Source organism: Salmo trutta, chromosome 14 (genome assembly GCF_901001165.1).
Source record: "Salmo trutta chromosome 14, fSalTru1.1, whole genome shotgun sequence".
Classification (NCBI taxonomy): Eukaryota; Metazoa; Chordata; class Actinopteri; order Salmoniformes; family Salmonidae; genus Salmo; species Salmo trutta.
In genome coordinates this window covers 71,148,112-71,162,941 of record NC_042970.1, presented here as the reverse complement: position 1 = coordinate 71,162,941, position 14,830 = coordinate 71,148,112, and the positions used below count along the sequence as shown (strand labels likewise).

Genomic DNA, 14,830 nt, shown 5'->3' with positions numbered 1-14,830 from the left:
TTCGTCCACACACATTGGTTCAGTAAAAACGAACTACTGAACATGCGCTGTAGAGAGTAGGCGGGATTTCCTGATACTTTTAGCATTTCGGCCTCTCTCGTTGAAGGGCACTTGTTCAATTCAGTGCACAAGGGTCGTGTGTCGAAGGTAAGAATATTGACAATTAATATATACATCTAGCTTTATTTACTTCCATACGTCTTATAACAGCGTTGTCCAGGACGCGGTTGCTTATGGTGTTTCTAAAATGCCCGTTTAGTTGTTTGTCAGTACCAACTAATCTTGCTGACGTTAGCGAGGTAGCTCAAGACAAGCCAAATTGTTTGACGTTAACCTCTAGCGGTAGCTAGCTACTGCCTGGCCGGCTACTGTTTTTGAATGAAAGTGAACCAGCTAACAAACAAACAAGCAATACCCACACAAATCTAGCAGTCCGCTTCGGGTTGAATGGTACCACACAATTACGTTATAATTACTGTAACTAGCTAACGTTACGTTAGCCCGTTTGTTTCCACTGTGGTGGAAAGAAGCTGTCAGGCTTGTCAACAAGGGCCACTGGGCTTCAATGTTTGACAGGCAAGTTGTCTTGAGTAATAATTTTTTCCCCCAATACAATAAGTACTGATTAACTATTTGCACACGGGTGTTAGAAATGGGCCTATCCATAATTTCAGTGGTTGGCATTACTTTTTACTTGCCCTCTGTAATCCTCCTATTATCAATGCATTGTCATTGACTGAGTAATCTATTTCTCTCGGGACCAGCTACTATCCAACATGGGCGGACACGACGCAGGAACCAGTCACCAGTTTACTGGTTTTGCCAAGTACTTCAACGCATACACAATCACAGGCAGGAGGAACGTAAGTTCATGCATGAGTTAAATGCTGGCATGCGGAGTTGTGATTGTTTCAATCAACTGTGCAAGATGGTGTACAACCATTTGACATTCTTAGAAAGGTCACATGTGCTATTCTGTCCACAGTGTGTCTTGCTCACATATGCAAGCATAGCCACCATCGTCCTCTTCTTCAAGTTGAAGCCCAAGAAACAGGCGGCTGTCACTGCAAAGTGATATGTGAGTGTATTGCATAGGATGCCGTCAGTTTCTTGTACCCATTTTGTCTAGCAAATTTAAAATTGTATAATTTTGTTAGGAATGCACTGATTTATTCAGAAATGTGTATTTGACTAATCAGGAGTCTTTGTTTGGCCAATACATGGGTTTCTGCCTGGTGGAAAGCTAACTGTATATTTCCCATGTGTTCTTGTTTCCCCACAGGTGTCCTGACTGTTCTGTAGTATAGTGGTCGGAAGTTTGGTGGCAGCTGGATGTGCTTGTAAGAAATAAGGCCATATTATTTGTTATTAACGTGTTATTAACAATAAAAACAATGTAAAATTTAACCCACCAAGTCATTAAAAAAGTGTTTTTATTTACACAATATGCACCGCTATAAAAGACTATACAGCATGACAGCCACAAAGCTGTGTTTGTGGCAGTGAAAAAAAACATGGTATCTTTAGGCTAGTAATGGCACTCTTTTTAGGGGAGTAGGGTGACATTGCACCTAGACACTGGTTCTGGGTCAGTTTTGCATTTCCCCACTAAGGATTAAGATTTGTGAGGACAAGCTTATCCTGGATCTGTATCTAGGGCAATTTCACCCCAGAGCCATTTTGGGCTGGGTGGGCTCAATCAGATCGATGGTGCTGCAGCTTTTGGAACAACCATGGTCCTTAAGTCTGCATCACAGTAGACAAACTTCAGTTAGCCAATTCAACTGGTTGGGCATTTTGATTTGATCCACTGTCTGGTTGGATACGAATCTCATCTCACACAACCCTAGTTTTTGTTTTTAGCAGGGGGTTCTCTGAATGTCCTCATGGGTTGTAGGCCCCTGCAGCCAGCAGTAGGTTCCTGCGGGTGAAGTGCAGGTGAATGACAGGGGTGGACTTGGTCATGTAGGTGCCTAGCAACAGCTCCTGGGAGTTCTCTGGTAGATGGATGTGACCTGTTGCCGCGGTGAAGTCATCCAGCTCCACATCATCAAAGGCCTTCAGTGTATCCCACAGTTTAACAGTGTTATCCATTGAGCCTGGAAAAGATTATATAAGTGGTAAACTACAAGCATACATTCCTTGTAGACCCAATATCCCCCTAAAACATACTGTGCTTGCTCAGATATTTTCTTTTCACATGGTCCTTTCAAGTATGGTGGGTGCAGGACCAGGCCAGCACAAAGGGCTCAGTAGTATGAAAAGGCTATTACATGCCAGTTCGACTAAAAGGGACACCAACCTGAGGCTAGTATCTCTCCGTCCCTGCTGAACCTGAGGGCGTAGATGGTGTCAGTATGTCCCTTCAGCTCTCCGACCATCAGGCCGTGACCAACATCCCACAGTAGAACCCTCCCATCAGTTGCTCCCGAGGCCATGAACTTCCCATTGGGGGAGAAAGCCAGGGAATGAACGGGGCCCTGGGAACCAAACCGGTTTATTGAGATAGAGGTTCAGTAACATCACACACACTACTCTTGTGTACAGTATGCAACAAGTTATTTTAAATCATATATATACATTTGTACAAAAGGACATGTTACTCAGGGTTGTGGGAAAAAATGAATTCAGGTTGTTCCTCCTCCCTTTCAAAGTGTAGTCTCCCATTTTGACCTTGAACACCAAACCATCCTATACACATTCTATTGGGAGAGAACAGATCACCAGGTGCCCTACGACCTTGAACTCGTCGTACCTTGTGACCCGTGAGGATGCGGACACAGTTTCCAGTCAGGACGTCCCAGAGGCGGATGGTACGGTCAGCTGAACCTGTGGCCACGTAGTTGGAGTTGGGGTGGAAGCGGGTGCACGTGATGTCAGCCAGGTGACCAGCGAACATACGCAGGGGCTGGTAGTGGTCAGTCGCCCACAGACTGCGGAAGAAGACAACGCAAAACCTCAAAAGACCAGTGGCTGTTTTCTTGTGACCCATCAGGTAAACAAAACCAAATTACAGTCAGGCTTTTTCTCTAGACATAAATTAAGCCTTGAAATCCCTTTCAATAGAGGATTTCCATTGTGCATCCTTTTAAGTCCAGGACAAGGCTCAATGTGTCCAGGAAACAGGCCCAAAGAATGCCATTAATCAATTGCATTGAAACAAATGTAACATTAGGTATTAATAAAGGTTCTTACCGAGCGACTCGGTCATGTCCCCCAGAGATAAAGTAGTAACCATAGGGTGAGAACTGAGTGTCCCAGACAGGGTAGTTGTGTCCTTTATACCCCACCAGACAGGTGAACGTCTGCAGACTCCACAGTCTGACCGTACCGTCCTCAGAACTGGACAGCAGGTAGTTCCTAAAATACATGATTAGAGGAGAACTGAAGTTAACCATAGAAATAAGAACACAAGAAAAGACAGTAACTCTTGTGTTTTAAATCTCTATGAAGTTAACAATTAATTCAAACTAATGTATCTTTGCCTCCTCTTTAACATTAGTCCAATACGCCACACTACATGATACACCCAGGTCCAGTTTTCCAGACAGATTCAGGATGGTCCTGGACTAAAAAGCCAATAGACCAGGGGTGTCAAATAAAAACTGTTGTTTCTTGACTGTCCAGCTTGCTAATAATCACTAGACCGTCAGGGAGCATAAAAATTCCGTTAACAATGTATAGTGGACTCCTTTTTTAGAAACATTTGACGGCAAGGAAATAAGACAGCTTCAGCACAGCCTTCCAGACCTCATTGAAGACCGAATGCGGCTGTTAACTCGAAATGACACAACGACAAGGTTCCAGTTTAACAAAGTTTACTATACCGTATGAACACACTACAAGGTAGCCATTCCACTCTAGGCTAGGTCCATCAACCACAAGACTCCCTGCGCAGACGCACTCTTGACTGAGTGATAGCCCCGTAATAACAGAAATATAGGGATACTTAAAACATGAACTTAACAATCTCCCCTTTTCTTTAAAGACAAATAAAACATAATTAAATGTCCAAGTATTATTCAAGTTCCCCATTACAAATGGGTTGTGTGACAGTTTTTATTTGTATTACTCAAGCTGCCACTTTCCATTACTGAGCCTGTAGGAGCACAAGACCGGATGCTCCTTTTTTAGTCAGACAGTCAGCAAGCTGTTCCTTTGTGGTCGACCACAGAATCCTCTGGATTCTCTGTGCTTGAATAAGTTCCTTGATGCTGCTAATCTCAAGACGAAGTCTTTTCTCTGTGACAGACTTGGTTGACTTCACAGCATCAACTAATGAGTAGTTATCAGTGACACAAACTAAAAGGTAGAATGTGCCGTTTTGTCTCACTAGTGGTAAGCTCTGAGAACAGAGTTGCAAGAAAGATCACATTGTCAATTCCATCCGCAAGAGCAAGTGTTTCTCCAGGAAGTGTGCTTCGGACAACCCTTCTGATCCTTTTTGACTGCCACAGATAGGTGAGAATCTTCCTCCTTCACCCATTAACACGATTAGATGTCCACCTTGTGTACCTCCATCTGTAAGGTTCCCTAGCGAAGCATCACCGAAGACAACTAGTTTCAAAAGAGTCATCTTTTCCAACATGCTGAAACTTTAAAGTCACTTGTTGTGATTTCAGTTTACGAACAACTTTGTTTGCCTCATGAATGGTTTGTACAGTGGCGTGTTTTGTGTTAGATGCCAAGTTGCAACCATCAAACATTACAAATCAGGTCTACTCTGTCTAGCAACCCATAAAATTTGACCCATCTTTGACCTCAATTGATCAACTTCAATTCCACATAGAGGGGAATTCCTTTGTACGGCTCTTGAAGAATCCATGTGAATGGGTTGAAGATTCTTGATATAGCTCTCCTGTTGCATCAGTATTGTTCCGTCAACTGTAATAAACTCCATGCCAACATAACAAAAATGATTATGCTCCTCACAGCCGACCTGGAAAACAGCTTTGAGGTTTGGAATCACAGTTGTAGCAAAGGTCTGTGAGCCACCCCAGATGAAGTCATCAACATGACAGGCAAGTACTCCAGTCACATTGCAGTCTTGATCAAGCCAATAGAAGACTGCAGGATCCATTTGTGACATTTTCCCACCTGTATTCAGCATTGTTGCCTTGACTTTGTTGTACCAGTAGAGTGATGCATCTGCCAGTCCATACACACACTTTTTTAGTTTCCACAGTGTTCCTTCGCTTTTAGCTTCAGGCAGAGGTCAGATGTGAATGTCCCTTGACAGCTCTGTTCCCTGCAAAAATGCAGATTTGATGTCTATGGAATTAAGTTTCAATTTTTTCTGGCAGATCACTGACATCAGCAATCTGAGTGACTCTGAGGACATGTCGTGAGTCTTTTGGGAGTTGTTTAGCAGCCAGCTCCTCAAAACCTCTAGCCACTAGACGTGCTTTAGGCACGATTTCGGTTAAGGATTCTTTAAGGGTACACACACACCTTGTTGAGACACATTTTTGGCCAATGTCTTTGACTTCCTCAAACACTCAATTTTTCCTCCAAATACTGAGCTCGTCTAGCTTAGCTGAGGAAAATGACACGTCCTTTGTTTCAAGTACATCATTTTGAATGTCATTCTGTTTTTCTCAATTTTCAGAATTGGTTCAATTCTGAGATTATCTACAAGTGACAGGTCAGCTGACCCTGTTGTACCAGAAAGTGTAGCTGGTTCAGAGTACTGCAAGTTGTACCTGTTCTGGTGTTTTCCTTTGACTTTTCCTGCTCGTCCAATGACGGTTGCTGTATGTGGAATACCACTTTCTCTGTCCATGTATTTAACAGTTTGTTCAGTTTTCAGATTGGAACAACCATGTTGTCTTAACACATGTGGCTGTTGTTGAATGTTTTCCTCATTTGAACGCTCAACAGTATTATCTGTGGCATGGTTGAAGGTCTCTGCTTCATTTCCTGTGTCAGTTTCAGTGTCCATATCATTGGATGCGACATCTGGTAGGTTTGTGTCTGTTACTGTGTCCTTTTTGTCATTTTCATTAGGAGACTGATTCTCAGCAACAGCCCCTCCATCTTGTTGATCATTTACTTTCCGCAATCTTGAGTGATGCACCCTGACAATGATGCCTCCGTGCCTCACAAATATCACCACACCATCTTGGCCAATGACTACTCCCGGTCCTTTCCACTCTTGACAGTCAACTCGTTTGTAGTACACTTTGTTTCCAGTTTCGTACTTCTCATCGTCATTATTCCCTGAACTGCTGAGTAACTTCTGAAGTCCGTCAACTGTAGCATGTCCTAACTGTTTGTGAAGCCTTAACAATACTTTGTGTTTTTCTTTTGTGTTCATGTTCTCTGTGACTGTCAGAATCTCCATGTTCTCTGTGACTGTCAGAATCTCCATGTGCTCTGTGTCCGTCAGAATTTCATTTTTACATGGACTCTGTATGATGTCTTTGTCTAAAATGTTTACACAATAGAGGCCTGAGGTAGTAAGTTCAAGGGTCACTGGTTGTTTAAACATCACTGCCTAGTTATTTTTTATGTCTAGTACAGCCCCTGCCTTCTTGAGGGACGCTTTGCTTAATAGTAAGGGGACATCTGCAGGGACCACCTCAGTTTCAATGTGACACTTAGTCTGACCAATGTTTACTGGTACCTTGACTCTCTTGGTAGGATGGACAATTCTCCCATCTCCAAATTTGAACGCTCTGTTGCTTGGTGTGCCAATCATATTTTGTACTTCTTTCATATTTAGTTCACTGACATAGCTATCAAGCCATTTTGCACCACACACTGTGCGTGTACATGCAGTATCAATCACAGCAGATCCTAAGGATTCAACTATAAAACTCTCAGTATCAGAAGCAGATTCATTTGAAAACAGTGTAATGTTACACTGCTCTATCTCTGTGTTTACATTTTCCTCTGTTACTTTAACTTGTTCATTTTTACGAGGACAGTCTTTAACCCAATGGTAAGTGCTTTGACAAATAGCACATTTTGATCTCCTTCCATATTTGTCCAGTGGATTTGTGCCGGGAAATGGCGCCATCTTCTGGTTGTCTTGAACGTGACTTGTTGGCGCCTTTTCTCTGCTGCTCAGTGTAATATGCTGCGTCACTCACTTGCATTCCATCTGTTATTGGCGCGACAGACGTCTTATCACCAACATTATTTTTAGTGCTGACTTCATTGGTGCAAAAGTCAGCACAGTACAAGCAGTCAAAGCCAACTGTTTCTCCCTACCATCTAGACAGACAGTATCTAGCAACTTGAAAGCTAACACTGCATCTGGGAGAACCATGTCGTACTTGCGCATCCTATTGTACCTCTGTTCCAAATCAATGATGTCGTCCGTCGTTGCAACTGAAATGTCTCTAGTAACACTGTCAAAGTTTGAATATGCCTCGTAGGCACGGTCTTTCTCTTCTTTAAGAAATACAGAATCCAGTGCTCTGATCAAAGATCCCATACAGTCATCCTTTTCAAATCCTCCAGGGATATTTCCAGTGCTGTATCTCTCGCTCTTCCCTCGAGCGATAATTCCACCGCAAGTGCTTGCTTTTTCGCGTCCAGATTAGTAACCCGTGTCCAGATTCCAAGTTCATTTTTCCAACTTTCGTTCGACCTCTTCTCGTCGAAGCGAGGTGGCACATTGTAGTCATTAGCCATCCTCTGCTACCAATGTTAACACGAAATGACAACGACAAGGTTCCAGTTTAACAAAGTTTACTATACCGTATGAACACACTACAAGGTAGCCGTTGCACTCTAGGCTAGGTCCACCAACCACAAGACTCCCTACACAGGCGCACTCTTGACTGAGTGATATCCCTATATTTCTGTTATTACGGGGCTACTTAAAATATGAACTTAACAGCGGCCCCCATGGCAAAATCATTTTGACAACCCTACCTTAGACATTCTCCATTGAGCATTCTTCATAGTCCGGGAGCAGGTTTAATCTGAGTTTGGGAAAGTGTCCCCCCCCCCAATGATCACTTTATAACATCTTACCTGTCAGGGCTGAAGCTGATGCCGTATACTGGTCCACTGTGTCCGTACAGGATCTTAGACTCACTGGCCGTCTTCTCATCCATGATCCTCTCCAACACGTCATCAGACTCTTTATCAATATTACTCAGGTCTACAGGGAGACGAGAGAGGGAGCAGATTTAAAGTCATGGTTACTATCAATGTATGTGCAAGCTTATGATCTCAAGTTCAACAATGGTTATAGACGGCTTGTGGAATGCTACTTTCCGCCTTGGTCATAACATGCGTTTCGATGTGTGTATGATGTATTGTATATTATCTCTGTGGTCACCACTGTCATTCACCTGCTGCGGATTTGACCCGGCGTAGTTTCTTGGGTGTGACGCTCCACACCCTAACGGTGGAGTCAGCGAAGCCCCCCGCGATCAGACTGGAGTCATCTGTGAAGTCCACCGCTGTCAGACCCTACAGGTCAAAGGTCAAGACAGAATACTGTATGTTACCGCATTGTTTTGTGGTAATACTGTGAATAAAAGTTTTATTCACAATATTAAATAATGATGCTTCACGTTGATAACACTGAGCTCATCACAAAAAAAAATGAATACGTTTTGTCAACATTGAAATCAAGTTATACTTGAATACTAATAAAGTTGTCATTCAAAATCCATATCCAAGCATGGCTGACCTGGTAAGCGTTGAGGAAGGAGTAGAAACAGATGGAGGGTAGGTTGTCTGGGCCCAAACGGATCTTCTTAGTGGCCTCCTTCATGTTCATGATCTTGTCCAGCTTGTCAGAGTCCTTCAGCTCGGGGAGGGGGATTCTTGGATAATAAAAATGAACACGGTCAATTTATACATCCTTCCTAAGTCATAGTCAGGCAGTAACAGTTGTTTCAATGGGGAGGGACCGCAAATGCTAACAAGCTTCGTGGCTAACGCTAGTGCAGAATAGAGCACAAATGTTGTTCGTGGTTTCTGAAACATAAGGAAATCTGGGCCGTGTTCATTAGGCACCAAATGAAAACTGACTGAAACAGGGACTACCTGGACTGGTCCAATAAGAAATAAACATTTTCATTTTCCCTAGCAAAACGGTTCGCTAGGGTGTGTGGTGTAAGGAAAACAACCCCTAACTAAAGAAATGTGTGTCAGTGGTGAAGTACCTAGTTTGTTGGGGTGCGTTGGGGTCCTGTTTCTTGCTCTTGGAGCCCATGCTGTCCTTCTTCGGTTTCTTCTTCTTGGGTTTGCCCTCCTCGTTCTCTGCCTCCTCATCCTCATCATCCAGAGGTACCTCGATCTCTGGCTCCTTCAGAAGACCATAGAACACCTGCACAATAGCCAGGAGTGGTACAGTAAGTGTAGTCAGTACAGAGTTTTATTCTCTCAATCAGCAAATACAGTAATACATATCTAAAATGAAAAAGTATTGCTCACCCCCCCCCCCCACACACACACTCCCACCTTGGCTTTGTTGGCATCTCTCTTGCCCTCCCCAGCCAGACTGCCCGACATGGCATCAATCTGACTTTTACTCCGAGGCATCCCGTCAAAGATATCAATATAGAGATGTTCCTGTATAATATTCCAGATCTGGTTGTTCTGACGTTCCTGCAGGTGCCGCTTCAGCAGCTGGTAAGATAACATATGATATGTTATTGTCAACTGCCACAGAGACCTTGACGTTTCTGGTTTTCTTCCCCCCCAGTCGGTGTTGGGATTTTGAAGTTGCTGGCCCACCAAGGCTACTTACCTGGTAGGAGTCTCGGGAGATGCGGAGGACAAACTTGCTGGTCCTGAAGTCCAGCATGGTCTCGTTTCCCTTCATGTGTTCCTTCTTGGACATGCTCGAGAGGATGCGGAGGTCCTCCTCGTAGTAACACTCCTGGTCACCGCTGAACCTGAGGTAGGGAGAGACAGCAGGGAGAAGAGTCAGTGGAGCAAACATCTAAATAACACGCATAGTGTAACATTACACTAAGTTAGGCAGTTACAAATAGAACAGGTTGTTTTCCATTTGATTGTGGAACTCATAAAAGTCCCTGACAAATAAATACACCAGTTGGACCTAAAATCAATAAAGACTTGACAGGCAGGAACTTTGGAGACACTACAAGGGGAGCAACAACACTACCAGTCCACAACACTTACTTTTCAAAAAACTGTTTAGCCTCATTCTCGTGGTTGTTGTAGACCAGCTCCAGGTACATGTGGACAAACAGTGGGTAGAAGACCTGGGAGAGTTCAGCTCTGTGGCAGTCCAGGACAGACTCAATAAACTTCTTCAGGCCGTTATAGTAGAGTGGGTAGAGGACAGGGTCCCCCTGCTGGCTATAGGCCGACAAGACAACGTTGACGTCTGGTTGGTCTTCCCCACCTGATGCTGCCACCACTGTAAAAGCACAGTGGTAGTTGTTAGAAGAATGAATATATTAGAGGAGCTAACTAATAGTAATATAACTATTGGTCATATCCATAGTAGTTTGGGGGTTGGGGTGTTGTGACTAGTAAACGCCCAGTGGACTACTTGTGTGAAAACAGAAGCTAAATGTATTTGAGTGTTTACCTGCATTTGTAACCAGAGTCTGATTAGTATCTGTACAAAACAGTTACGTTTTCCAGTTTCTTGAAATACAACTTATTTCTTTGTGAAAAGTGAAAATGGTCTGTTCATTGCTTTTCCATTTTAGTAGACGTTCTTATCCAGAGCAACTTACTGTAGTGATGCATACATTTTCATACTGGCCCCCCCATGGGAATCCAACCCACAATCCTAGCATTGCAAGCACCATGCTCTACCAAGTGAGCCACATCACCAGAAACCACTTGATGTCTCAATGTACTCAATTACTGTATTATACATTGTTTTTCTTCATGGTAATGGAAAGTCTACTGGTACTAACCTAGATGACCAGCCTATGTACAATACAGTAATGTACATTTACATTAAGTGGTTTGTAAGGATGGACAATTGTGTTTTTTCTATTTTATTTGGTGAAGAAAAATATTAAAACCCTGTCCTCAAATATAAATGTTTGAGGACAGGGTTTTGTTCTTTCTGGATTCCATTAGAATGACAATCGCAGGGACAGGGCAACAACTCTTACAATTGCAACTATTGAATTCTGCAAGATACTGTTCTTAATTATACAACTACCTTTTTTGCCAAAGCAGAGATGCTTCATGGTAACAGACCTCTATATCAGTCTGCTTATACTGGTAAAGGCCAAGTGCACTACTTTTGTGAAAATAATTTTTTCCAAAAATATTACTATTTTTTTAAATTCTGTTTTTTCAGGAGGTGCTGCACACACCCAGCACCCCTACTTCCCGCGGCTATGGTCTTATCACAATAACGGTTTTCATACATCTACCAGCAACATTATGAGGAACAAAAACAGCAGTTTCAGGACTGCCTGTGAAGCTCTCTCGTGTCTTATTCATTCAACAGTAAGCCAACTGGCAATAACAAATCAATTGCATTACATGCCCTTGTGAATATGCAAGTTATAATCATGCGTTTGGTATCTTAGCTGGGTAGCTAGCTAACAAGGAAAATAAAAACAATATGCATGACTTTTGAATGTGATCGCACGAGACCTTTTGGGGGTGCGGTGGCCGGGGGTGCGACGGGGGTGGCGATTGACACTCGGCTGAGGAGAGAGTTGGCATCCCCCCCATCAGCACTGACATTTGGGACGCCACCCGATCCAGCTCCCGCCGACTCGGATACCGGGGAATCATCTGCATCTGCAGATAAGCCCGCTTCTCGCCGCAAAATGTCGACCGACTCGGTCAATTTATTCCTCTTGAGAAATTGCAGCACCGCGAGCAGTGTCTGTTGATCTTCACCCGATCCCGCAGGAGATTTCGCTTTACCGCCCGAAGACGTAGAACCGGGTGACGAAGAGTTTGCATTGATATTTCCAGACCCATCGTTTGTTATTTCTGTTTTTATGTCTTTTTCGACCTCCAGATTGAGCTGACCATCTTGCACAGCCGCCATTTTCGAAATGAAGTGCGCATGTACGGACAAAATAAAGAAACGTGGACCGCACAATATCTGGCATTCTGATTGGTCCTCCCAAAGGACAAATTGTAGTTTCGTCGGTTCTCAGTGGTGTAGGCGGATTCTTAGAGAATCGTCATTCCTGTACAGCAGCCAATCAAAATTCGAGTTTATAACAATTTCTATTTTTATTTTTAGAAACGATTTATTATGGCCAACTCATATTTCTTGCTTGTAGAAATATTGTGCTATGATGTTTAAATTTTTGTATCATATGAATATCTTGTATTTGTAACTTAGTTAACATTATTGAAGAGGACAGCTAATAGCTTAGAGGTAAATATTACTTTTAGTTTTAGTCAGTATATATTTTTCACCTGCTGACAAAAATATACAAAAAAATGATTATCCTTGACTGGGGATCTGTGATCTATATGTACCAGTCATGTGTCAGTTGTACCAGTAGGTGGCACTTTGGGCCCACTGTAACTTTCCCTGACGTTTGAGAGAGTGATCAAATCTCCATAAAGGGATTCGGCAATACCAGTATATTTTTTATTGCTGATGTTTCAATGAAGTGGTGTAAAAAAAAAAAAAAGAAAGAAAAAGCAATAAATTTTTATATTCTAGTCATTTAGCAGACACTCTTATCCAGAGTGCCTTACAGGAGCAATTAGGGCTAAGTGCCTTGCTCAAGGGCACATCGATCGATTTTTCACCTAGTCGGCTCGGGGATTCAACCAAGCGACCTTTCGGTTACTGGCCCAACGCTCTTAATCGCTAAGCTACCTGCTGCTTCTTCAACAATGCTGTGCTGTCAATCTATTCTACGAGAAAGACATATTGAGTACAGTTACATGCACACAATACAATAATGCAATTTTGATTTTATTATTGTGCATAGTCAGATTAATATAATACTTTTTAAACTGTTTACATGCTTTGCAAGAAGAACGATTTTCCTAATAATGCAGTTTACATGGACACATCTGAAATCAGGCTACCTGATGGGACAATAAGGAGGAACTTAGGTGAATAAGTAAACATTTCTTGACTCAAACCGGTAGTACTTTTGACCAAAATAGCTAATTCGGCCAGAGGCTTTCAATAAAACAACATTTCACAGATTTCTGAATTCAGAATTCACTATATACGGAAAAGATTTTTGTGTAGATTTCCAACGTACCTACCTATGTCATTGGCTCATGAATGTTGTGAAAATTACAGTTTAGTCACAATATCTTTCAACTGATATTGAAAGTTTTAAAAATGGCAAAGTCGCAGAGCTTGCATCCAGCAACGTCAGGAGTTATGTGACCCATTTTTGCAGTTGTTTCAGTATAACACTACAGTGAGAGAGGGGGAGAGGACAAACTACAATGAACTAGTTTCAATGTATGGAATCACTTCAGAGTTTCTTGATTTTGGGTAAACTTCTCCTTTAAATAAATGCAGAAAAAAAAATCCTGTCAAATTGAACTTTCTACCACAGCGACCATGGTATTTTTGTGAAGCCTATTTGTTTCTGAGTTCGGACATGTAAAGTTTGTATGTGAAAACTATCTCTAAGATGCATACTTTCACTTTTTCCGAACTCCCTTCACTTGCGTTTAAGAGGAAGGCTTGTCCTACCGGTGCTGGTACCTGCGCAGATCAAACACACCGCTGGAACACCGAGTAAGGTGTTTACATTCCTAATAATTCCAAAGATTTCTCAGCAAACTAGGTGTTTTATTTGGCGCATGCTTAGATGTTGACCTTATGCCGATTAAGATAAACAGACTAAAGTGTTTACATGACTATTGCCATACTTGGCCTACTGCCATAATCATGTGTAATATCGAATTATTAGTGTGCATGTAAACGTACTCATTGTTACAGTGCGTGTGAAGTGTGCCACTGTACTTTCTCTCTCTCTCTGCACTGTAATTTATACCGTCATTATAGGTATTATCAACAGTAAAAAACTCAAACGTTTTACTGCAGCATACTGTAAATTATGGTGCATTGTGGGAAAATTGCTGTATATCAAATGGTACTGTAATTCCACCCCATAGAATACCGTATCTTTGGAGCGTCAAAAACCTTTTGACCACTAGTGGGTGCACGGTATTGTTGTTTCTGGCTCATTAACATATTTTGAGGCGCGCCTTGTAAAATACTATATTTGTTGCACCCGTGAGTGAGAATGTACATTTTACGGTATTGTACTGTGTGTCATTACACAGTACTTGCTTTGATACCATGTTTATATTACAGTCGGTGTACAGTAATATTAAATACAGAATTTTACTTGCCACCGAGCTGGCTGTAAATTACTGTCCAATTCATGGTAACCCCTTTACAATGTGGCCAACACACACACACACACACACACACACACACACACACACACACACACACACACACACACACTCTCTCTCTCCTCTCTCTCTCTCTCTCTCTCTCTCTCTCTCTCTCTCTCTCTCTCTCTCTCTCTCTCTCTCTCTCTCTCTCTCTCTCTCTCCTCTCTCTCTCTCTCTCTCTCTCTCTCCTCTCTCTCTCTCTCTCTCTCTCTTTTGAGCCACAAGGATTCATGCTATTGCAGCCTGTGCTCAATCATTCTCCCAGCAAGATTTCTGATGGGAATCTTTGTCCTTCACTAATCCCTGTATATCCTCTTATATTCTACACTGCTTATCTGACTTTAGCCAGACTAGTCATCTTGTCTAAGGACATTGTACATAGAGATTTCATTTAAGATATTGATTATTTTAAGGAATAACATACAGGTGTACGATCTTAATTTGATCTATATTCAGTCACAGCAAAACAATCCTGCAGCAACAGGATTTGAGTGTTTAGTCTATAATGTTG

At 42.4% G+C, this 14,830-nt stretch overlaps 2 protein-coding genes across 2 annotated transcripts; one reads left to right on the top strand and one right to left on the bottom strand.

Annotated features, from left to right (window-relative positions):
- The first annotated feature begins 19 nt into the window (after positions 1–19).
- On the top strand, positions 20–1,411 carry LOC115147255 (ATP synthase membrane subunit DAPIT, mitochondrial). The gene is made up of 4 exons (XM_029689398.1): positions 20–147; positions 765–863; positions 986–1,078; positions 1,283–1,411. Exons 2-3 carry the CDS (start codon positions 777–779, stop codon positions 1,073–1,075), a joined length of 177 nt encoding a protein of 58 aa, XP_029545258.1. The 5' UTR covers positions 20–147; positions 765–776; the 3' UTR covers positions 1,076–1,078; positions 1,283–1,411.
- On the bottom strand, positions 1,407–11,998 carry LOC115147252 (transcription initiation factor TFIID subunit 5). Its single transcript, XM_029689395.1, has 12 exons — positions 11,566–11,998; positions 10,117–10,357; positions 9,719–9,866; positions 9,430–9,597; positions 9,132–9,295; positions 8,654–8,789; positions 8,310–8,430; positions 7,987–8,116; positions 3,196–3,360; positions 2,756–2,933; positions 2,303–2,480; positions 1,407–2,099 (listed from the first exon to the last, which is right to left on the bottom strand). Exons 1-12 carry the CDS (start codon positions 11,969–11,971, stop codon positions 1,885–1,887), a joined length of 2,250 nt encoding a protein of 749 aa, XP_029545255.1. The 5' UTR covers positions 11,972–11,998; the 3' UTR covers positions 1,407–1,884.
- Between the last annotated feature and the right edge of the window lie 2,832 nt (positions 11,999–14,830).